The following is a 24,376-nucleotide window of genomic DNA, read 5'->3' as shown; positions in this document are numbered from 1 at the left end:
CTTTATTAAAAAGATGTATTGTTAAATGTGTTTACATTATCAATTTGGCAATGCATGCATGTATGTGTGTGTGCATGCGTGTAGGTAGGTAAGAAGGTTAGGTTAAGTAGGGTAGGTTATGTATGTATGTATGTATGTTGATGTATGTATGTTGATGTATGTATGTATGTATGTATGTATGCATGTATGTTTATGTATGTATGTTGATGTATGTATGTTGATGTATGTATGTATGTATGTATGTATGTATGTATGTATGTATGTATGTATGTATGTATGTATGTTGATGTATGTTGATGTATGTATGTTGATGTATGTATGTATGTATGTATGTATGTATGTATGTATGTATGTATGTATGTTGATGTATGTATGTTGATGTATGTATGTTGATGTATGTTGATGTATGTTGATGTATGTATGTATGCATGTATGTATGTATGTATATATGTATGTATGTATGTATGTTGATGTATGTATGTTGATGTATGTATGTATGTATGTATGTATGTATGTATGTATGTTTGTATGTATGTATGTTGATGTATGTATGTTGATGTATGTATGTTGATGTATGTATGTATGTATGTATGTATGTATGTATGTATGTATGTATGTATGTATGTATGTATGTATGTATGTATGTATTTCTGTATATATATATTGTTGTTTGTATTATAGCTTCAGTTTCCAGCTATTTAGTTGTTACTGAAAGCTTTTCAATTTTGGTGTGATCTTGTGTTGTAGGGGAAAGCCGGAGTACACCGAGGAAACCCCACCTGTCCGGTATGGTGATCAACAACCAAACTCTCATTCTGCTGGGAAGGGGATTTGAACCCGGGTCGCCTAGGTGAGAAGCGAGTGTACCAACCACTGCGCTAGCCAGAAAGCCCCATTTATGTTTTTATTCAAATTACTTTTCATGGTGTATTGTTTATACCACGGAGCGTATATTGTCATCTAGAGTCCGTGTTTATATATAGCTTAAATTGCTCTTCCTTTATTGCAGGCACACTCTGTAGCTCCTGTTTAATGCTATGCATGAACTGAGCTTAAAATAAATAAACTTGAAACATGTACGCTCAGGTGAACCATACCTACATAATGCTTCGCCTTGGCAAGATTTCACTTAATTGAAGTTCAACTATAAATTGTCAGAACATTAATTTATGGTGAATATAAATAGCATCATAATTTACAACACTTAAACAAGCACAATATTTATGCACAGAATATGCACATTAATGTTGACTGCACGGTGTTTGCCACCATGCAATATGGACAACATTTCACATAAACAGATATTTACAAATGATATTCAAAACAGCTTCAGCACTCTCTGAATAGTTCAGATCCATTTCTTTATAATCATCGTCCTGAACAATATGCTCCAAAGTTTCCTTTATTCTTACAATATCAAAGAGTAAATACTTGATGTTCTCTGACTTGATGTTCTCTGAACCAGAAACAGTGTCTGTCGGATCTATCAATATTTGAGGCAGTATTTCTTCGATAGATTTAACATCACCATTGGCAACACTTTTGGACACATTTCCAATACCAGATATATTGCATTTCAAATAATAATTCCGTTTCAAATCTGAAATAGATTGTCTACAAGTTTTATGTATCTCACTTAAACTTACATCACAACTTTCACTTTTTGTATCTGTCAATAAATGTGCAGAAGTGGAACTATTTTCGTCCGTTCCAATGTTAAATTTAGTTGTTTCCCAGCAGTCACTACAAATACCTTTTTCGTCTCTTTGGTAAGACTTGGATGACCCTAACTTTACACCCTTACTTTGTAGTGCGTGTATTCTATTGGTGGCTATTGTATGTAGCATCTTGATGAAAGTCTTGTAGTCAATACCAGCACTGGCATTTAGAATTACCTACAGCAGAATGAAAGTGATATTATGGGCATATTTCACTGTTGGATTGAACTGAAAAGAATTAACAGGTCAAAAGAGTTAGTTAAAATGTGGTAACTGACCAATTATCTACAACTCATCTTTTTACCAGTTGTTTATAAAAATATATATTATATTCGATATTCTACATGACTAACCCAGTCCTCTAAGCCGAAATGATACGTAAAACAAAATTGTGGCTTTGTGTCGTTTTAACGAATCTGCATGAAAACTACATTAAGACTCACATCGCACATCGAATCATTTCTGTCGTCAGTTGTCAAAACGAAAGTATGGTTGACATTCAAATGCATTATTTTTCTTTTTCCGGGATATTGTTTTAGTATGTTGATGCTGCATTAACAAATGTAAGTGTATATTTAGTGAAAACACCAAAAATAAAAAGGGTTGACACCTATAAACTTAGAATATACTATTAGATGCACATAATATCACTTTAAATTACATAAAAAATCACTTACCAGCTGTCAATCCAACTAAGTGATAGACTAATCATAAACCTCTAAAATTTTGACCGATAGATAAAATGTTTCTCAATAAAGGATTTAAAATTATGTGTAAAATAACAACAAGGGTTTAATACATGTGCAGAGAAAATGATTTTCTTTGTTTTTTTTATATATTTATAACACGTACACCACTGTTTGAGTGTTCTTTAGATCTCCCCTAAAGACACCAAGTACGTTTTCTAAGCCCAGGAAATGGACTCTAGAGCCTTTCAAATAAGCCTACAGCTTTGGTTGCAATCTAGCTAAAACAAGAGATTGCCAAGCAATATGGTCCTCTACCGGTGAAACTCCACTATTTTCAGATTTGTTTTTATTTGTTGCCATAGCAACCAGAATTCTTGACGTAGGAACAAAATGAAATGACGTGCAAAATGTCCTTAATGCCATCTGTCCATGTTTCAAGTTTCATGACAAATTATGAATAATTTAGAACTAAGACGTTATTGCAGGATCCAGAAAAGTGTGACAGACTGACAGACAGAGCGCAAACCATAAGTCCCCTCCGTTTTCACCGGTAGGGGGCAATAAATAGGTTTAAACTAAAGGAACGAAAATTATAAATATGACAACATAACAACTTACATACATGTGCAGAGAGAAGTATTTTCTATTTGTTTTACATATCAACTTAAGAAATATATATATATATATATATATATATATATATATATATATATATATATATATATATATATATATATCTAGGATATATAAACATGAAACTTATATCAGAGACAGATTAAGCAATACCTGCACTTATGTGTTTGCCTGACCAAAGGGCATACACACCACAGTAAAACAAAAATCACTTTATTATCTGAGAATTCATCAAGGATGCAAAGATGGACCGATTTCGTTCACCTTTTAATCTTCATTCATAGATATTTAAAAATACTGGTATATTACAATATAAGTGAATATAAAGTTAAAATTAATTGAAACATCGGGTATGGTAAAATTGTGCAGGACAACTTTATAATTAAACACACCAAACATTTCATCTGAATGGTTTCAAGGGAATTTTTTTTGAAGTTTTTATATAATTAAAAAAATATAAAAAAGAGGGCCATGATGGTCCTTTGTAGCCCTTTATCGCACACCTGATAAACATTGCTCCTATGATATATCACTTTACTGAAAATCAACCATTGCATGAATTAATGATCTTAACTGACCAAAGACATTTTCAACATGATTTTCACCTATTATTTGATCTGGTGACCTTGTTTTTGACCCTAATGACCTAAATTTAATGCTGGCTTACACATTGTCAAGATAATGTTTTTGACTTATTGTCATCGTAATAGAAACATAAATTTGACTTCTTGAGGGGTAACAAAATTTGTGTAACAGTTGACCTTGAAATAAAGTTGTTAACCCCAAACTGGGTTTAAACTTGGCCTTGATATTGTCAAGATAATAACTATTTACTTCATCCCGAGTGAGTCAAAAATGTTGCCTCCAGAGTGATTACAGGCTAAATATTGCGATAACATGGTTTTTCTCATAATTGACCAAATGACCTAGTTTTGGGATACACATGACCCAAATTCAAATAAATTAGATAAATATTGCAGATAACTTTATTTATCAAAGATCTGACAAGGTTTCCTAGTTTTTGAGCACACATGACCCAAATTCAAATAAACGAGATAAATATTGAAGATAACTTAATTTATCAAAGATCTGACAAGATTACCTAGTTTTTGAGCACACATGACCCAAATTCAAATAAACGAGATAATATTGACGATAACTTAATTTATCTAAGATCTGACAAGCTTACCTAGTTTTTGGACACACCCGACCCGAATTCAAATAAACGAGATAAATATTGAAGATAATTTATCAAAGATCTGACAAGATTACCTAGTTTTTGAGCACACATGACCCAAACTCAAATAAACGAGATAAATATTGACGATAACTTAATGTATCTAAGATCTGAGAAGGTTACCTAGTTTTTGGACACACAGGACTCGAATTCAAATATACGAGATAAATATTGAAGATAACTTAATTTATCTAAGATCTGACAAGTTCACCTAGTTTTTGGACACACATGACCCAATTCAAATGACTGAACGTGGTCAGATGAACATTAAGACCATCAAGGTAATTAAGATTTCTGAAAAAAAAACATGGCAACTAAAGTGAAAACCAGCTAAACGTTGATAATATACTGGATGACATACAATTGTGGACATCAGGTGATGACTGAGCAAAAATGTGTGTTGGTCCATTCTAAATATTACATCTATAGGTCGTGTCAATGTTGAGAATATTAATTGGTTTACATAAGTAATATATATATATATGTTTATATATGTGACCCTGAGGAATGGTCAGTTATGACTCTGGAGCTTTTTTGAGCAAAATTTTTGAAGAAACATTATCTGATGTCATATACCGAATATCATCACTGTAGGCCTCGAAGTTTCAGATGAGATTTTTCAAAGTACCATAACACTGCAATATACTACATGTAGTAAGTCATTACAGAAAACGGGCACATTCGTCCCACTGTCATAATTGGCTTATAATAATTGACCCAATTTTTCTTAAATATATGTACATGATCAAGCATTTGTTCGAATCTTAACGCATTTTAATCACAAACAAGATATTTTTTGGACAAAAAAAGATTACAATTGAGCAATAAATCTGATATTTAAAACGTTACAAGCCTTCATAAAGGACATGCATTTTTCAGACAGCTGCACACCCAATATTTGAACTTTAAGCGCAATAATAAATTATGCTGTCATAGAAAAAGAAAAAACATTTCACAAGCCCAGAGCAGTTGAGCTTATAGTTAGCGTGAAGACTGTCCACACCCATCTCTGTGTCTAACATAAAAGTGTATATTCTATGTGAACACCCATCTCTGTACCTGTCATAAAAGTGTACATTTTATTTGTGTAATTAAAATTTAAAATTCATGCAGATTTAAAAAGCATTTAGCTGCATTTACAGAAAAATACTCCATAAGCAGGGAAATAGCCAAGCTATTTTCATAAAATGAAAGCTTCTTTCAATAAAGGTGAAAGAAATAGTACACAAGAGCTGTGATTGTGAAACACAATGCCCCCTACTGCCCTTTGGAGCCATATATTTGACCTTTGACCTTGAAGGATGACCTTGACCTTTCCCCACTCAAAATGTGCAGCTCCATGAGATACACATGCATGCCAAATATCAAGTTGCTATCTTAAATATTGCAAAAGTTATGATTAAGGTTTAAGTTTTGGTACAGACACACACATACACTGACAGACAGGCCAAAAACAATATACCCCCGATCATTCAATCTGGTATATTCTGGTAATCAAACAATTTTTGACATGTATATAGATGTGTTTCTCTCCTTTTTCAAAATTATTTGCTAATTTTCTCAGACTGCTACAAGCTCAATGTCCCTGTACCTGACATTGCTGTGCCCAACCCTCCATGTCCCGGCAGTCTGCAATCTCCAGCTGTACTGCTGTCAGACTGGACTGCAGATGCTTCCAGCAGAGGTCAATGTTGCTGGCATTCAACCAGTTGTGGTTGATGGAAATTGTGTCTTCCTTAGGAAACGTCAAATATGGAGTTTAAGTTAATAGTAAAAAGTGTAAAAATTCAGTTGTTTCAATATTTGTATTTACAGTTTTTATATAAAACCCTTTGATTTTGAGCGTACAATAAGGTTAGCCCTTTTATTTTCTAATTATTTTTTCCATATAAAAATGCTTCATGATATTGATATGTTCATGAAATTTTCTTGTAAAAAAACATCTTGCTGGCTAATTTTCTTTAAATTCCTTGTGCAAATGTGAAAGAAACAATAATTGTTAAACTCTTTGAAAAACCATCTTACCAGATTTATAACCTGATGGTGCCAGCCGCTAGGTACAAACATCACTTGACCTTGAGTCTGGATAACCTCAATCCTACGACCCTTGACCTCTGCAGCATGTGGAAACTTTTGGGGATTTTCCAGGTCACTGCATGTGATGTCATACACCAGATTTCCAAGTGAGTCCTTCAGGCTTTCCTCACACCCTGTGCAATCAACACTCTCGTATTACATAAAAGTGGCTTTAATTTGTCTAATTTTTGTGCTGCCACAATATAGCATAGGCTGAATTGCATATCATTTAAGGATATAATTTAATTGAATACTTGGGTTTGGTTCAATTACTGCATACCTCCCTGTATTTATGCTATGGCAATGAAAACATGTCAAGGCCAGATAAGACATTGGATATTAAAAGTGCACTAACCTGGTGGATAGAAGATCCACTTCTTCTTTCCACAGATGTTGGCAGACCAGCTATGAGATCTGTACACGTCAGAGTGGAAAGGGGTCCTGTAAGGCAGGTAAATCAGAATTACATTGTTAGTTTGACAGATATTGACCTTGGTGTGTGGTTAACATGATTGTGTTAAGCAAATGAAAGTTTGTTCATAAAATAACTGTTACTCAAGAAATATTAATATATATATAAGAGCATTTTGAAAGCTGACCATTTAACAAGAAGATAATGATAATTCTTTACAGCAATATTTTTAAAAAATCTGTGATTTTTAACACAGATCTTTAATTTTATGTAAAGATTTCAAAGATTTCTTTCAAATTACTGACCCGTGTTTTGTAGGGTTTTTTACCCATTGTCACATAAAAAAAATAATATAATTTTGTAGAGACACACTTAAGAAAAAGTTATGGCAAATGTTAAAGTTGGAGCAAACAAACACACAAACCAACCAACCAACAGACGGGGCAAAAACAATATGGCCCCCACTATAGTGGTGGGGGACATAAAAAGTCTTGATATTATTTTAAAGACTGATTTTTAATATTTCATCATCATTATCATAATCATCATCATCATTATCATCATAATCACCATGACAACCGCCATCATCATCATCATTATCATCATCAATCCATTAACCGCTTTGGCCATTGAAAAGAAATGAGGGACGTGGATACAGAAATCCTTCTCCAGTCAGGTCTGATGTGTGCTGCTGAGAGTAATTCATCCATCGGGAGAGATTTCCACTCTTTTACATTGTCCATAAAGCTTTTTTTCTGAGGGCCTCAATGTTGACCTCTCTCTAGCATGCTCTGGAGAACATTATTGCCTGGTGACTATCTAAACCAAGCCAGCTTTTGTTGTTTGACAGTTGCAAGTAAGGGGTCCTTGTGGACCAACAAGTGTTTCAGTCATGTTCCGGACGTACTGGTTGGTCTTGTGCCCCTTATAGGAGTTGTGGAGCAGTTTTCTGAGACATTTATGTTCAAATGCCTGTATCCTGTGTTTTGTGTCTGCGTGAAGGGTCCAGGTCTCAAGGCTGTAGAGAAGGATGGAGACTACAAAGGACTTGTTGAGTGAGCCTGTACTTGGTGGCGAAGCTGATGGAACTGCTTGTCAACAACCTACTCAGTCTGGCCATCGCTGCGGTTGCCATGGCAATTCTTTTCGCACCTAATTTTAATGTTTGCTCCTTTTTAAAAGGGCCTGTGCACAATTTGGTAAGTTAATAAAATTGAAAAATAATGAGTCAGATTTTCATGATTTTGTTGCAGTTATATTATTTGTGAGGAAACAATAATACTGACTATTTACCATGCTCTAAACTATCCATTATATGCATATTTTGACGATATAAAAACTTTTAAAAAATTACAAGAAACAACTGAATAATTTGGAGAGTTCTTTTGTAATTGTTATATATAAAGTTTAAAATAAGTTATGAACCGTAGCAGAACAGATGACCGGGTGGTGATAGACTTGTACTCCAAGGGTCTGTGGTCCGAGCCCAGGAGTGGATAACTTTTTTTCTTTCTTTAATTTTATTCTTGTTTTATACTGGAGCTTTAAGTTCTGGTGTTTACATATATAAAAATAAAATATTTAATGAAAGTCAAACTTTCAAAACATGCCAAAATTTGTAAACCAGTCCGTTTAAAGTTTCAATTTTTCCTTCAAACTTTAGGTAAAGGTCCATCCAAGGAACATTCGTCAAAATCCATGAGCCAGTTTCACAGAACAGACCTCTAAGTATGACCTTGTTTTTATAATTCCGTTTTTACTGCTGCACAACATAGTATATTCAGTTTGTGCCATTAAGGAAGAGTGACAATAACCTTTTTTTAAATTTGAAGTCAGAGATGGGTGTCTAATATTTGGGTGAAAATTTGTGTATGTTTCTTTTTTGCGAACATTTGTGGTGAGTGGTTATAATTGCATAATAAATGGTCCAGACGAGCTCACACATACATGCATATAAGAACATACGCAATTTGTACTTCCAAATCAAGCTACATATGTATCCACAAGCATCGTCAACAAAATAGGGTCAAGTGATTATTGTCGTGCAGGATTAGCGACGAGGAGGCCCATAGGTATTTGAACTTATTGGGCTCACCCCTAATTCATACTAGAACGCCAGTGCCCAGTCGATTTTACTTGTTAAGATAAGTTTACCAGTGCCAAGCAACATTACATTGATATAAAATAATTGGCTTTGTAATAAGACTAGGCTTAGAAAGTAAGTAAACAAGAGCACCGCCTTGCGGGTGCAGACCGCTCATCTATTTTCTTTTTAAAGGTGAAGGAACTCTCATTTTCAATCACAAAGGAGGGAGGGGTGGAGTGAAGAGGGGTGTATAGTGTGGGGGCGTGGATATTTATTACATTATCTTCCAAAAATGCGAAAAAAAAATTCGGGTGGGGGGGGGGGAAGATTCTTGGGTGCGATGGTTGGACGGTATTTCAAACATAAAATAATAAAAATAAATATTTGTGTTTTTAAACCGTTTCAAAAAAAAAAATTTGGGGAGGGGTGGGGGGGGGGGGGGGGTATAGTGTGAGGGTGTGGTGGTCATTTGTGTGATGATCTTAAAAAAAAAAAAAAAAAAATATAGGGGGGGGGAATTCGGGGAGGGGGAGGGAGTGGGGGGGTATTCTTGGATGCGATGGTTGGACGGTATTTCAAACATAAAATAATAAAAATAAATATTTGTGTTTTTTAACCGTTTCCCAAAAAATAAAATTGGGGGGGGGGGATGGGGTTGGGGGGGGGGGGGGGGGTATAGTATAGTGTGAGGGTGTGGTGGTCATTTGTGAGATGATCTTAAAAAAAAAAAAAATTAGGGGGGAGAATTCTGGGAGGTGGGGGTATTCTTGGGTGCGATGGTTGGACGGTATTTCAAACATAAAATAATAAAAATAAATATTTGTGTTTGTTAACCGTTTCAAAAAAAAAATTGGGGTGGGGTGGTGGGTGGGGGGGTATAGCATAGTGTGAGGGTGTGGTGGTCATTTGTGAGATGATTTAAAAAAAGAAAAACAATTTAGGGGGGGGGATTCGGGGGAGGGTATAGTATAGTGTGAGGTGGTCATTTGTGAGATGATCTTAAAAAAAAAAAATTTAGGGAGGTGGGGGATTCGGGGGGGGGGGGGGGGGGATAGCATAGTGTGAGGGTGTGGTGGTCGTTTGGGAGATGATCTTAAAAAAAAAAAAAAAAAAATTAGGGGGAGGAATTCGGGGGGGGGGGGGGGATATTCTTGGGTGCGATGGTTGGACGGTATTTCAAACATAAAATAATAAAAATAAATATTTGTGTTTTTTAACCGTTTCAAAAAAAAATTGGGGGGGGTGGGGTGGGTATAGTATAATGTGAGGGTCATTTGTGAGATGATCTTAAAAAAAAAAAAATTAGGGGGGAGGGATGAGGGGGGGGATGAGGGGGGAGGGCACGGGGGATGGTTTGGGTGGAGTCTATTGTGGTATGTCAGGTAAGAGTAGTTTTGTCAAAGTATCAATCAAATCTAATTAAAAATAAATAAGTTATGGCATTTTTAGCAAAATTTAATAATTTGACCTTGACAGTCAATGTCATTCAAAGGTCAAGGTAAAATTCAACTTGCCAGGTACAGTAACCTCATGAAAGCATGAAAGTATTTGAAGTTTAAAAGCAATAGCCTTGATACTTTAGAAGTAAAGTGGATCGAAACACAAAATTTAACCATATAATCAAAGTTACTAAGTCAAAAAAGGGCCATCATTCCGTAAAAATGACAACCAGAGTTATGCAACTTGTCCTTTTACTGTACCCTTATGATAGTATGCGAGTGTTCCAAGTATGAAAGCAATATCTATGATACTTTAGGGGTAAAGTGGACCAAAACACAAAACTTAACCAAATTTTCAATTTTCTAAGTATAAAGGGTCCATAATTCCGTCCAAATGCCAGTCAGAGTTACATAACTTTGCCTGCACAGTCCCCTTAAGATAGTTAATAAGCGTTGCAAGTATGAAAGCAATAGCTTTGATACTGTAGGAATAAAGTGGACCTAAACACAAAAATTAACCATATTTTCAATTTTCTAAGTATAAAAAGAGCACATAATTCTGTCAAAATACCAGTCAGAGTTACATTACTTTGCCTGCACAGTCCCCTTATGATAGTAAGTAAGTGTTGCAAGTATGAAAGCAATAGCTTTGATACTTAAGAAATAAAATGGACCTAAACACAAAACTTAACCAAAATTTTCAATTTTCTAAGTATAAAAAGGGCACATAATTCTGTCAAAATGCACGCCAGATTTATCTGACTTTGCCTGCCCAGTCCTCTCATGATAGTAAGTAAGTGTACCAAGTTTGAATGCAATAGCATTGATACTTTGTGAGAAAAGTGGACCTAAACGCAAAACTTAAACGGACGCCGACGCCAAGGTGATGACAATAGCTCTTTTTTTTTTTTCAAAAAATAGACGAGCTAAAAATCGTTCTTCTTGGTTTCATTGGGCCCCAAAAATTTGCGGGGCCCATAGGCATTTGCCTACTTTGCCTAATGGGTAATCCCGGACTTATTATTGTTTTCACTTTTTAAGTAATCTCTACTGATATTGCTACAAACCAGGTGCCCTTAGGACCCATATAGACGAATCTGTAGTCATCACGTGGCAGTGTATCCCAGAATTCATTGAGCCAGTCTGACTTGAAATAAACAGGCGTTGTGTAAGCCCCATAATCCGGGTAGGCCCTGAAATAAAAGGTTTGGTTACACCTTTTTGTCCCAATGAAAAGTGGTAAAGTCTCAAATCTGTAATATGCAATATCGCAATTCATAATATTATAGCATTTACAATCAGAGCGTCATAATTGTCATTCCCTTAACACAAAAATGCTTTTAACAAATTATTCTAGCAATGTGTTAAATTACCTACTAAAATGGATCATTGAAAAGTTTATTACACTTATATGTACGCTCACTTTTGACAAACCAGACCATGTAGCAAAAGACAGAAAAATATTTTTTTCTTTAAATTACCTACATGTATAAACCTTAAAATTCAGGAAGTGAAAATTGAATAGTAGTGAGACATGAATATGAATGACTATTTTTCCTTTCTTTAAATTACCTATAAACCTTAATATTTAGGAAGTGAAAATTGAATACGAGTGAAACTTGAATATGAATGACTATTTTTTACTACCAATATGTTGTTCTGGGAGGTATTTATTTCAAAAAGGAGAAATTAAGTGTTTTAATAGGAATTCCTTCAAAGAGGAATAATATTAGGGTTAGATGTGTATTGGTTTGAAAAGTTAAATGGTCAAAAGAACCAAACATGTTGCCTATTATTTGTCTTGTACTAACTTTTGAAAATGCCAGTCCTTAAGATAGAGACAGGGTTCTTTCTCTGGATAGCTGCAAGCCCGGTATTTGTCCCAGTAGTCCAAGTATTCACACATCTTCATCTCACACTTCTTGTGTGACTGATAGCATTCTTCATTACAGTTTGCCACTGGCACAACTGCTTCACCTATCATCAAAGTCAATAAAACTGCCATATAAAGATTTATACCTAAATAGTCTATACACATATAATTATACATATATGTGCAACACTATTTTAATGTAAGTCAGTTCACAAGTGTGCTTTTAAGAAAGGTAGTTGCACAGGTAATAGGCATAACTCTATTAGCCATTGAGCACAAAGTAAAACTTAAAACATCCGTTGTAGATTGAAATTACCATCAGATGTCTACTACGTTTTGAGCCCATGTCAAGATAGCTTGTTCTCATTCAACAGCAACAAGCCCATGTTTCATCCTTTGACCTTGACATTGACAAAATGGGCACTTGGTCACATGACATGCCTTCTCAACATTGTGAATTGTTGGGGTAAGTTATTTTAAGTTGCATGATGAAGTTGAAGTGAGAGTCTGGATACACTATATATTGCTAAACTTGCATATATTATTCTTTTATACTTGGTTTTTTGGACCATGACCTTTAAAGATACATCCCATACATCCTGATTCTAGTCCTGATTTAAGAATGTTTGTGCTACCAACCTGACAGAAGATGATTGGACCAGACAATCCAACAAGAGCTGTCAGAGGACAGCGCGCTCGACTATTCGAGTGCTTGACAGTATAACGTAATCCATCATGGAGAGGGGGGGGGGGGCGTATAATGTGGGTGTGTGATCATTTAATGGATGATCTTTCAAAAATAAGAAAACACAAAAAAAAAAATTGTTTTTTTTTTTTGGGGGGGGGGGGGGTTCTAGGGGGGCGTGGGGGGCTGGTTTGGGTTGAGTGCATTGTGGTATGTCAGGTAAGTGTTGTTTTGTCAAACTTTAACATAGATTTATCAATAATATGCATATTCTAAGTATAAAAGGGGCCATAATTCTGTCAAAATGCTAAATACACTTGTCTGCTCTTGTTTATAGGTTGGGTTCATGTTGGTAAACAAGTATGCAAAATATAAAAGCAATATGTCAAGGGACACAGGAAATATTTGGGGCAGTACGCAAACTTTAACATAGATTTATCAATAATATACATATTCTAAGTATAAAAGGGGCCATAATTCTGTCAAAATGCTTGATACAGTTGTCTGCTCTTGTTTATAGGTTGGGTTCATGTTGGTAAACAAGTATGCAAAATATAAAAGCAATATGTCAAGGGACACAGGAAATATTTGGGGTAGTACGCAAACTTTAACATTTGCACGCAAACGCCAACGGGAACGGCAACGCCGGGGTGAGTAGGATAGCTCCACTATATATATTTCATATATAATAGTCGAGCTAAAAATGAGTAGCAATTCACAGTCTTTTTTCTCAAAACTTAACTATCTTTTTATACCTTGCATATGGCAATACTTGCCATCTAGGGATACAGGTCTTACATGTACCACATTGACACCATCTCTCAATGGTGAAAATATATGGGAACTTATTTTAAATGCATGATGAATGATAAATTTACAGTTTGAGCTGGATCTTTGACCTCTTTAGTGAGCCATTGAACTTTTAGTCAGAGACATAGGTCTTATAAGCAACACGACATGGATATGGTGTCCGCCTTGCGACCAAGAGGTCACTGGGTCCATCCCCACTGTGGGACCGTTCTTTAGATCTCCCACAAAGACACCAAGTACTGGTTCCAGGCCCAGGGAAAGGACTCGAGAGCATTTCAAATGTTAAAATAGTCATTACTTTAAATGCTATCAAGCTAAAATATATAGGTTGAAACTAAACTTATCAAACGGGCCTTTTAAGAAAATCTAAACGGGCCTTTAAGAAAATCTATCCATATTATAAATATATACAGTCATGTTACTATTACCGGATCAGTAGCATAATAAAGTTGTTCTGGTGAAAAACAATAACTGTTTTGAGACTTCTTTTACACCAGTTTGATTAAATATTACCTTTGCTAACTGATTCAGCACATAGTCTTATTTGTAAGCGCATGCAAAATGCATGTGTGATACCTTTGTTTTTGCCGCAGAATTAATGCATTAACGGATCAGTTGTAGCCATAACGGATCACGTGATCGAAACCACTCAGGGGTCATCTAATGAGCTATTTGAACTGTCGAAACATGAACTGTGTTGTTTACAATGAACAAGTTACAATGCCATGTATAAATTCTATTCATTTTTTTGTTATTAAAGGGATCTTTTCACGCTTTGGTAAATTGACAAAATTGAAAAAAGTTGTTTCAGATTCGCAAATTTTCGTTTTAGTTATGATATTTGTGAGGAAACAGTAATACTGAACATTTACCATGGTCTAATATAGCCATTATATGCATCTTTTGACGATTTTAAAACCTAAAAATTATAAAGCGTTGCAACGCGGAACGATTGAATAATTTGGAGAGTTCTGTTTTTGTCGTTAAATTTTGTAAAAACTACGAAGATTGCTTATATAAGGTATAAAATACGTCAAGTTAGTGTACTCGGCGGAATAGCTCAGTAGGCTAAAGCGTTTTTACTTCAGGACTCTGGCAGGACTCCAGGGGTCACTGGTTCGAAACCTGGTCCGGGCAATGTTCTTTTCCTTTTTTTAATTTTATTCTTGATTTTTTACTGGAGCTTTTACGATCCAATGTTTACATTTATCGATATAAAGCATTTAATGAATAAGTTAAAAAATGCCAAAATCTGTGAAAAGGCACCTTTAATTGTTGCCTTTATGTAATCATGTATCTCCACTTTACATATGTTGTTCTTGTGTGAATTATCTGTTGACAATCTTAAATAGATCGAAAAGCTATGGACATCTTATAAACCATGTAAATTGTATGAATCATATCTAATCATCGATACTGAACATGGAAAATAAATAAAACATTAAGGTTGAGACTATTTATTGTAAGAATCAACAAGATTTGCATATATTTTAATATAATATATTATCAATATGCATATTATCAAACTTGATCCGTTATTGTACTAATTCTTCATTTTATGTAAGGTGTTGCAAAATCTTAAATACGAATCAAAACTTAAATGGACTTTTGAAGACAGAAATACTACTAAATGGACTTTAAATTAATTCGTAAACTTCTTACTTTCCAACAGAGTTATATCATATGGCCGCGAAAAAATGTTCAACCTCGATTTTGTAACGAGACAGAAGTCAAAAGAGTTGTATATAAATGTCAGCCTTACTTTCCAACAGAGTTATATCATATGGCCGCGAAAAATGTTCAACCTCGATTTTGTAACGAGATAGAAGTCAACAAAGTTGTATATAAACAGGCCCGTATCCAGGCACTGGGCCCAGTGGCCCGCCCCCCCCCCCCCCCAGCTGGCTGTCAAGTTATGACTTTTTTTAATAATGGGCCTACTGCAAATTTTTCTCATATGAAAGGGCCCATAGTACACTTTCCCGCAAAACAAATGCGCAGATGTGTTTTATTGCCCCTGATACACAAGGGGATTAGCGCTAATTTACTCGCCGGTGGAGATAAGCCCCTAGGCTATGTTTTCTTTATTACGTACCATGAGGATCTAAAGTCACGAATTCTTCCTTAGGAATATAGAAATCTTCCTAAGGAAGAATTAAATCTTATATAGTCTGTAACCTTCAAATTAAAAACCGTGAACGAATTAATGACGTTCGTTCATGAAAATCGCGCGATTGTTCAAGATATTATTGACCAACAAAACGGCCATTCATGTCTTGATATAGGATATTACATGTACCTCTATACCTTTCTAGTCATTTGATTGACTTCCGTTCACTGGGAAAAAAATAAGAGCAGGAAATGGTATTCTAACACAGTACCTCAATCCGGTTTAGTGCCATATTATCTGAGTCGTGGGCGATATATGTTTTCAAATATCTAGGATTGGATGTTTTATCATAATTTTTGGGTCAACGTTTACATTGTGCTACATCCTCGTGTCATAATATCAGATTACAGAAAGCACAGCAGAGGATATCCGTAGAACGACTGTTCATAATAGATGTACATGTAGCTGATGACGCACATCAAGCGCAGGAGGGAAAACTAGGTGAATATTTTAATATTCATGTATAACAATTTATTCATACATACATTTTCCGCTGATGAAGTGCGGCGTAAACTGTATAGTAATTTTTTTATCACGAAGGATTCTGTGTGGTTTGTCAAGTTGTACAATTTATGTACAATTATAAACTGAACTCCGACATAAAATTCATAAAATTATATTTACTTATAGCTATTTTGTGGTAGTTTTTTTTAATATATTAAATTAAGCCTCGTTCTGGGAAAACTAATCTTAATGCATTTGCGTGGAGTTTCGTCCCATATTAGCCTGTGCAGTTCGCATAAGCTCGTCAGGGACGACAATTTCCGCTCTTTTGGTATTGTTTGTTTAAAAGAAGCCTCTTCTTAGCAAAAATCAAGTTAATGCGAACAATGTTGTCCCTGATTAGCATGTGCGGACTGCACGGCTAATTTGGGACGTCACTTTGCGCACTTGCATAAATATTATAACAAAACATAAGCCTCAGTATGTGCAGGATCTTTGTGCATTATGATATAACTTGTTATGACTAAACACCTTTCTACCGTCCCGGTTATTTCGCTGACAGGACCGGGGGTCGACCAGTGTATTCCGACCTGTGTATTGGTCTATCGCAGTGGCACATAACAGGGGTTCAAACAAAACCTGAATATACGGGAACCCCTAAAAGGGTCACTTTTTGAGACCTTATTATTACAAGACCATACCGTCTTTAACTTGACAAGTTTTGAGTTAACCAATACAATTCGTTCTCTGTTTTTGCTATGATTTAAAATCACTATATCATACGTTTTTTAAACGTAATTTACACATACTTGTGAAATGTATGTAATTAAAATGTATATACTATGAATTATTATTTTGTCCTCTGAGTGACTTTATCAGTGTTGAAAATATTGATTTATTGATTGATTTTGTTTAATATAGTCGGATTGCCATCTGTGTTCCCTGATAGAAAAATTTATCGCACCACTGTTTGTGAGTTAAATGTTGATGTTGTGAGCCTCTTTCTGGGCTTTATGCATGTGCGTTAAGTGTCAACCCAGATTAGCCTGTGCAGTCCGCACATCATAATCAGGCACGACACTTTCAGCTTGAATTATATTTTTCGTTTAAATGAGTCTCTTCTTAGCGAAAATCAAAGGCGGACAGTGTCGAAACTGGGATGACACTTTAAGTACATGCATTAAGCCCCGTTTTCTCTGAACGAAGCTCGTATGTGCAGAGTGTCATTTTGTTTATAACATTAACAGTTTCATATTAAACGTAAACAAAAATATTTTAATGCGTAATAGTTGTCTTGAAGCTATTTAAAATGGGAGTTATGTTAAAAATACGAAAAAAAAGGAATAACAATAAAAGAGAAAATACTAGTTGGGTATATGTCAGTTACTGACATATAACCATAACAGTATTTGCCCTTTGAAATCAAACCTCCTCTAGAGTCATACTTTATGTTACATTTTTGTGCAAACTGTGTTGTAGATGATAAACATGTTATCATTTATTTACTTTGAAACTTTAGAGAAGGTTTGATTTAAAAGAAAAAATACTAGTTTGGTATATGTCAGTTGCTGACATATAACCATAATTGTATTTTCTCTTTGAAATCAAACCTCCTCTAGAGTCATACTTTATGTTACATTTCTGTGCAAACTTAAAACTGTGTTGTAGATGATAAACCTTTTATTATTTGTTTACTTTAAAACTTTAGAGGAGGTTTGATTTCAAAGAGAAAATACAAGTTGGGTATATGTCAGTTACTGACATATAACCATAATAGTATTTTCTTGTTGAAATCAAACCTCCTATAAAGTCATACTTTAAGTTACATTTCTGTGCAAGCTGTGTTGTAGATGATAAACAATTTACTATTTATTTACTTTAAAACTTTAGAGGAGGTTTGATTTCAAAGAAAAAATACTACTTGGGTATATTTACTGACATATAACCATAATAGTACTTTATCTTTGAAATCAAACCTCCTCTAGAGTCATTCCTTATGTCACATTTATAAATAAAGGTTTTTGATTTTCAAAGGTTGCTTTTCCTTCTTCACCAAACATCATACATTTCTGAAATCATTATACTTCAGAAAGATGTTGATTTACTTGTAATATACCATAACTTTAGATCACAAAATAAGGTTTTTATACGCATTCAAATTCACCTTGAACAGTGACAAATAAAAAAAAAATATAATCATGCGAAGGCTTTCTCACAGAATATGAATGTTTAAACGCTTTAAAAGAGATGGATAATAATAAAAGTCCGGTTCAGATGGTTTATCCGCAGAATTTTACAAGGTATTTTGGGAAGTTATTAAAACACATTATATTAATTCAATTAACCATTCATTTGTTAATGGACAATTAACCCAACTTCAAAAACAAAGTATTCTTACACTTATTCCAAAACCAGGAAAAAATCTAGATACACTGAATAATTGGAGACCATTAAGTTTATTAAATGTTAACTATAAAATAGCGACCAAAGCAATCGCAAACAGGATTAAAAAAGTTATTTCGTCTGTTGTTGAGCCAAGACAAACAGGATTTATAAAAGGTAGATTCATTGGCGAGAACGTACGCACAATTTTTGAATCCATTCATTATATGAATAACAATAATAAGCCAGGACTTCTTTTCTTTGCCGATTATGAAAAAGCATTCGATAGTTTAGATCACGACTTCATGTTTAAAAGTCTCAAACAATTTAATTTTGGAACTGAACTCATACAATGGATTAAATTTTTTTATACTGACATAAGTACCATAATTATTAATAACGGACATTTATCTGAACCTATCCCTATTCAAAGGGGCGTAAAACAAGGCTGTCCATTATCAACAACTCTTTTTGTATTAAGCATAGAAATATTGTGCAACTTTATTGAAAAGAATGAAGACATCAAAGGGATAAAAATAAAAGAACAAGAAATAAAACAAACACTTTTCGCAGATGATACAACTTATATGACAGATGGAACGCTTAATTCGTTTTCAACATTGATAAATACTATTCAAGACTTCAGTGAAGTATCTGGACTCAAACTAAATACACAAAAATCCATCGTAATGCGTGTTAGTTCACTTAACAGCACACAAATTATATTTAACAAATACAAATATTTTTCTTGGACCTCTGAAGAAGCTAAAACACTGGGTTTTTATTTCACCAATGATGAACATCTCAATAAAGACAAAAACTTGCAACCAAAATTACTTGCCTTTATAAATTGCTTAAAACAGTGGCAACACAGAAAATAAACACTCCTTGGAAAAGTCACTGTGGTTAAAACTTTTGCCCTGCCAAAGATTATGTACACATTGTCAGCACTCCCAACCCCTAATCATGAAATATTACAAACAATTAATAAATCTATATTCCAATTTGTATAGGATTGCAAACCTGAAAAAATAAAAAGAACAACCCTAGTTAAACCAATAGATAAAGGAGGGCTGAAACTCACCGATAATTCTGCTCTAATACATGCTAATAAGGCCAGTTGGGTCAAAAGATTAACAGACTTAAACAATCAAGGGCAGTGGAAAATTTTCTATCAGAATGAACTTAATAAATATGGTGGAAATCTAGTATTTGAATGTGCACTTAATGAAAAACATATTGTTTCCGATTTTAAAAATATATTCCTCAGAGATGTCATTATCTCTTGGAACAAGATTAAATCGAAAGAAAAAGAAGGGCATGTAAATAAAACGATTATATGGAATAACTCGAGGATAGAAAAAAATAACCAACATACCTTCTTCTACCTAAACTGGTTTAATAAGGGTATAAAATTCCTCGAACACATATACGACTTTAGGTCAAAAACCTATTATACATTTGAAGCTTTTAAAACCCTATATGAATTACCCTCAACAGATTATCTTAAATATTACACACTAATCAAAAGTATCCCAATAGCTTACAAACAACAACTATCTCAAATGGATTTTGTCAATTTCAATCAAAACACATTACTTGAAAAAGTACAAAAATCAAAAACAGTGTGTAAATATTTATATAATCTACAACAAACCTTAGAAGAAAATAAAACTAAACAAGAAAAGAAATGGGAAGACATAATGTCCCCCTATGAACAAAGTATCGACTGGAAACATGCTTATTTAACACCATTTAAAGCCACCATAGATAACACTTAACGCAATTTTCAATACAAGATTCTACAGTGCATACTACCAACTAATTCATATTTGTATAAATGTAATCTAATATCTTCAAGTTTGTGCACTTTTTGCGCAAGTTGTAAGGAAACAATTATACACGTTTTATATGAATGTAATTTTGTACAACCCATATGGCAGGAGCTGACGTTGTTATTAAATAGAAAAAAATTACACATAGAACTGAATGTAATTGATATTATTTTTGGAACTAAAAAAGGAGGCACTCATAATCAAGTGATTAATTTTATAACTATCCTTATGAAATCTTACATACATGTATTCAATACCAAATCAAAAGCCGAAAAGCCAAATATTGAGACCTTTAACAATGCTCTAAGAATGAAAATTATATTAGAAAAGCAAATTGCCTTCGAAAAAGGCAAAATTGATCAACATAATAAAAAATGGCACAACTTTGAAATAACTCATTAAGAATCTTGCCTACATCCCCGACACTTTAGGATTTTTCTGTTTAATCTTTCTTTTTAAACCGCTAAATGTTTCTCTTTATTTATGTCAAATTTTGTGAAATATGTCAAATATCGCGGGCCTTTTGATTTTTGTTTGATATATATTTAATTATTTTGCACTTAATTATTTTTTTATATTAAAATAATTAATCAATGTTAAAACTCTCTTATTATCAAATCTAGATTTTCCCCTCCCTCTCCTTTTCACTCTTTAGAAAATAACATAGCATCGTCTCAATAATATTTTTCTGGTAACAATTTTAAGCAATACCATGTTCATACCTAAACAAATAAAGTGTGTGTTTTTTTCTCTTAGTATATACATAAAACATGTATAAGTGCAGACATAGTCAATGCATATGATACTTTAGTATATGTAAGAGACCAAAATGTTTTGTTGCTTCATATATGTATTCATGTTGTAATAGAGATGTTTGTTGAAAATCAATTAAAAAAAAAATAAAAAAAATAAATAAATAAAAAAATATAAGGGAGGGGAAACCCCTCCCGCACCATCCCAATTTTGGCCCCCCAGTTAAAAAATCCTGGATACGGGCCTGATAAATGTCAGCAAAACGTACCGAAATGTTTGACAAAGAGTAGCACCGATTACGACTCAATCAATGTGTTTTAAAGAACATGCCTTGAAGATGCTGTGTGCAAAATATCATCTTAAAATGTCAACTATTTATCAACGCAGTCTTGAGCATCAAAGTGATCAGCTATGGGTACTGATACGGTAATGCTAACTTGAATGTAAAAGGATTGTAGTGAAATAAGGTAACTTCCAACAGCCTTGCTGTTGGGCTAGCTCTTTAGCGACGTGGTAAAAGTGTCTGACTACCACTCTGGAGGTCGTGGGTTCAATCCCCGGCCTGAGCTCAGTATTTTCACATTAATGGCGATGAGGCAAAAAGAACTGTGAATTCGTGGATGGGTCTGAGCTGTTTAATGGTTTCTGGGAGGGCCATGTGGATGCAAGACATGCTGTAGCGGGCGTGTCTGGGCTTTTAAACAATAAAAGGGGGAGGAGTGTAGTGAAATAAGGTCACATCCAACAGCCTTGCTGTTGGGCTAGCTCTTTAGCGACGTGGTTAAAGTGTCTGACTACCACTCTGGAGGTCAACTGTCAAAATGTCAGCACAACCCCATGGTCTGAACATAGTCCACGTCCAGATCCATCTCACAACTCACCAAATATTTCTCTCATGTACTGGAAGCTAGGACAACCATCCTCTGTCACCCAATCATTCCTGCTTTTCCACCGTTGTGTCAATCCAGACGAAAACACGCATGGCTTGTTGGGCAATAAATACTTCTTGAAAAACTCATCATAGCTAACTTCGCTTAATTCATCAAAACATTCTGAACTATATGATAATGAGTGAAGATGTGATATTGAAGAATCACAAATATTTTCCATAAGTAACAGTTTTCTCACAATCTGAACGCATCGGACAGTGGGCTACACCACACCGTCTCTCTGATGTACGTAGGCGGCCGTCATATTGGATTTGGAACTACTTTAGAAAAAAAGATGGCGGCCGCCTCGTAAAGAGGAAAAATTTAAATGTGTGTTTTAGCTCGTCTTTTTCAAGATTACAAGTGATATTTTTAAGTCATAAATTAATGTAGATCTGTGAATTCCCACAACGTACTTAAAAACTTGTTAAAATTTAAAGATGCCATTACTGACATACTGATAGGAGTACTTATAGTTATAGAATTGACAGCGAGTTCATTAAAAAAATTAATCGACTGTTTTCGTTATATTTTGTGAGATACGAGGATTGCTTACATAAACTTGATAAAGTATGAAACACATCACTCATGAGCATGGAGGGCCGAGTGGTCCAAACGGTAGACTTTTACTCCATGGGGTCAATGGTTCGAGCCCATTTGAGGGTTACTTATATTTTTTTATTCAATTTTTTTTTTTTATTGCAGCTTTTTAGATCCAATGTTTGCATTTATCAATATAGCGTAGAGTCTATAATGAAAAAAATAATTTGGGGAGTTCTTATGTTATAGTTATACAAGGATTGCTTATATAAAGTATAAAATAAACCACTGACTATATGGGAGCACTGATGGCCATTGGTTTAAGCTTTTACTCCAAGGGTCAGTGGATCGAGCCCAGTTAAGGAAGACTTCCTTTCTTATTTTTAATTCTTTTCTTTTATTGAGGTATTTTGCTCAAATGTTTACGTATCAATATAAAGTATTTAATAACAAACTTCAATACATGTCTAATTTGTGAAAACGTCTCTTTGAAATTGCTAGTTTTCCTCTTACATGCCCTTGTATTTTAAGATAGAATACTTTCCTCTCCAGAGGAAAGAGGTATGGGTTTGAATCCCATCGGGGGCTTCAGAGGATGATTCATTTTGAGAGAAATGCTAATATTTGCTTTAGTGTATCCCAAAATTAACCTGATATTAAAGGGGCCTTTTCACAGATTTTGGCATTTTTTAACTTATTCATTAAATGCTTTATATTGATAAATGTAAACATTGGATCGTAAAAGCTCCAGTAAAAAATCAAGAATAAAATTAAAAAAAGGAAAAGAACATTGCCCGGAGCAGGTTTCGAACCAGTGACCCCTGGTGTCCTGCCAGAGTACTGAAGTAAAAACGCTTTAGCCTACTGAGCTATTCCGCCGAGTACACATACTTGACGTATTTTATACCTTATATAAGCAATCTTCGTAGTTTCACAAAATTTAACGACAAAAACAGAACTCTCCAAATTATTCAATCGTTTCGCGTTGCAACGCTTTATAATTTTTAGGTTTTAAATCGTCAAAAGATGCATATAATGGCTATATTAGACCATGGTAAATGTTCAGTATTACTGTTTACTCACAAATATCATAACTAAAACGAAAATTTGCGAATCTGAAACAACTTTTTTCAATTTTGTCAATTTACCAAAGCGTGAAAAGATCCCTTTTTAAATATATAACTGTGAAAGATAATTCAAAATAATGTTTGTTTCTATATACATTGTGATCCATGGACATGAACATTCAATTATGCAAGAAACATGTATGATTTGAGGAAAGAATACAACAGCAAACTTAGAATGGACATTCATTTTTATTTTTAAGATTGTTAAATAACTAAAACTATAAATGTTGTAAAGCTTGTGTATGACGTCCTTGCTTCTGGGCAGCAGAACAGTTTAGGCATATATGATTACTCTTTTTCTTTAGAATCAACATTGATGCATTATTACTTAAGCAAAGTAAATCTTTTTTAAAACTCTATGAATTGGGAACTGAATTTGTCATGTTCGTTGCTTGCATTGTACTGAACATAATGTTACTGGTGAACAAATGCCTTCTCTCTTTACACTTCACAGGGAGATGGTGTTTTTCATAAATGTCCAGGTTAATTTGTATAAATACCGGGTAAGACCTCGTATCATATTTATATACATGAAAGC

The 24,376-nt window shown here is 34.2% G+C and overlaps 1 protein-coding gene across 1 annotated transcript; it reads right to left on the bottom strand.

Moving 5' to 3' along the window:
• Positions 1-1,209: 1,209 nt before the first annotated feature.
• LOC127847450 (2-oxoglutarate and iron-dependent oxygenase JMJD4-like) lies at positions 1,210-22,399 on the bottom strand. Its single transcript, XM_052379370.1, has 7 exons — positions 22,124-22,399; positions 12,102-12,267; positions 11,358-11,483; positions 6,709-6,794; positions 6,303-6,487; positions 5,869-6,012; positions 1,210-1,895 (listed from the first exon to the last, which is right to left on the bottom strand). Exons 1-7 carry the CDS (start codon positions 22,350-22,352, stop codon positions 1,290-1,292), a joined length of 1,542 nt encoding a protein of 513 aa, XP_052235330.1. The 5' UTR covers positions 22,353-22,399; the 3' UTR covers positions 1,210-1,289.
• Positions 22,400-24,376: the final 1,977 nt, after the last annotated feature.

Source organism: Dreissena polymorpha, chromosome 10 (assembly GCF_020536995.1).
Source record: "Dreissena polymorpha isolate Duluth1 chromosome 10, UMN_Dpol_1.0, whole genome shotgun sequence".
NCBI classification, from domain to species: domain Eukaryota; kingdom Metazoa; phylum Mollusca; class Bivalvia; order Myida; family Dreissenidae; genus Dreissena; species Dreissena polymorpha.
Note: the sequence above shows the minus strand (reverse complement) of the source record. Positions and strands in the feature narration are given on the sequence as shown.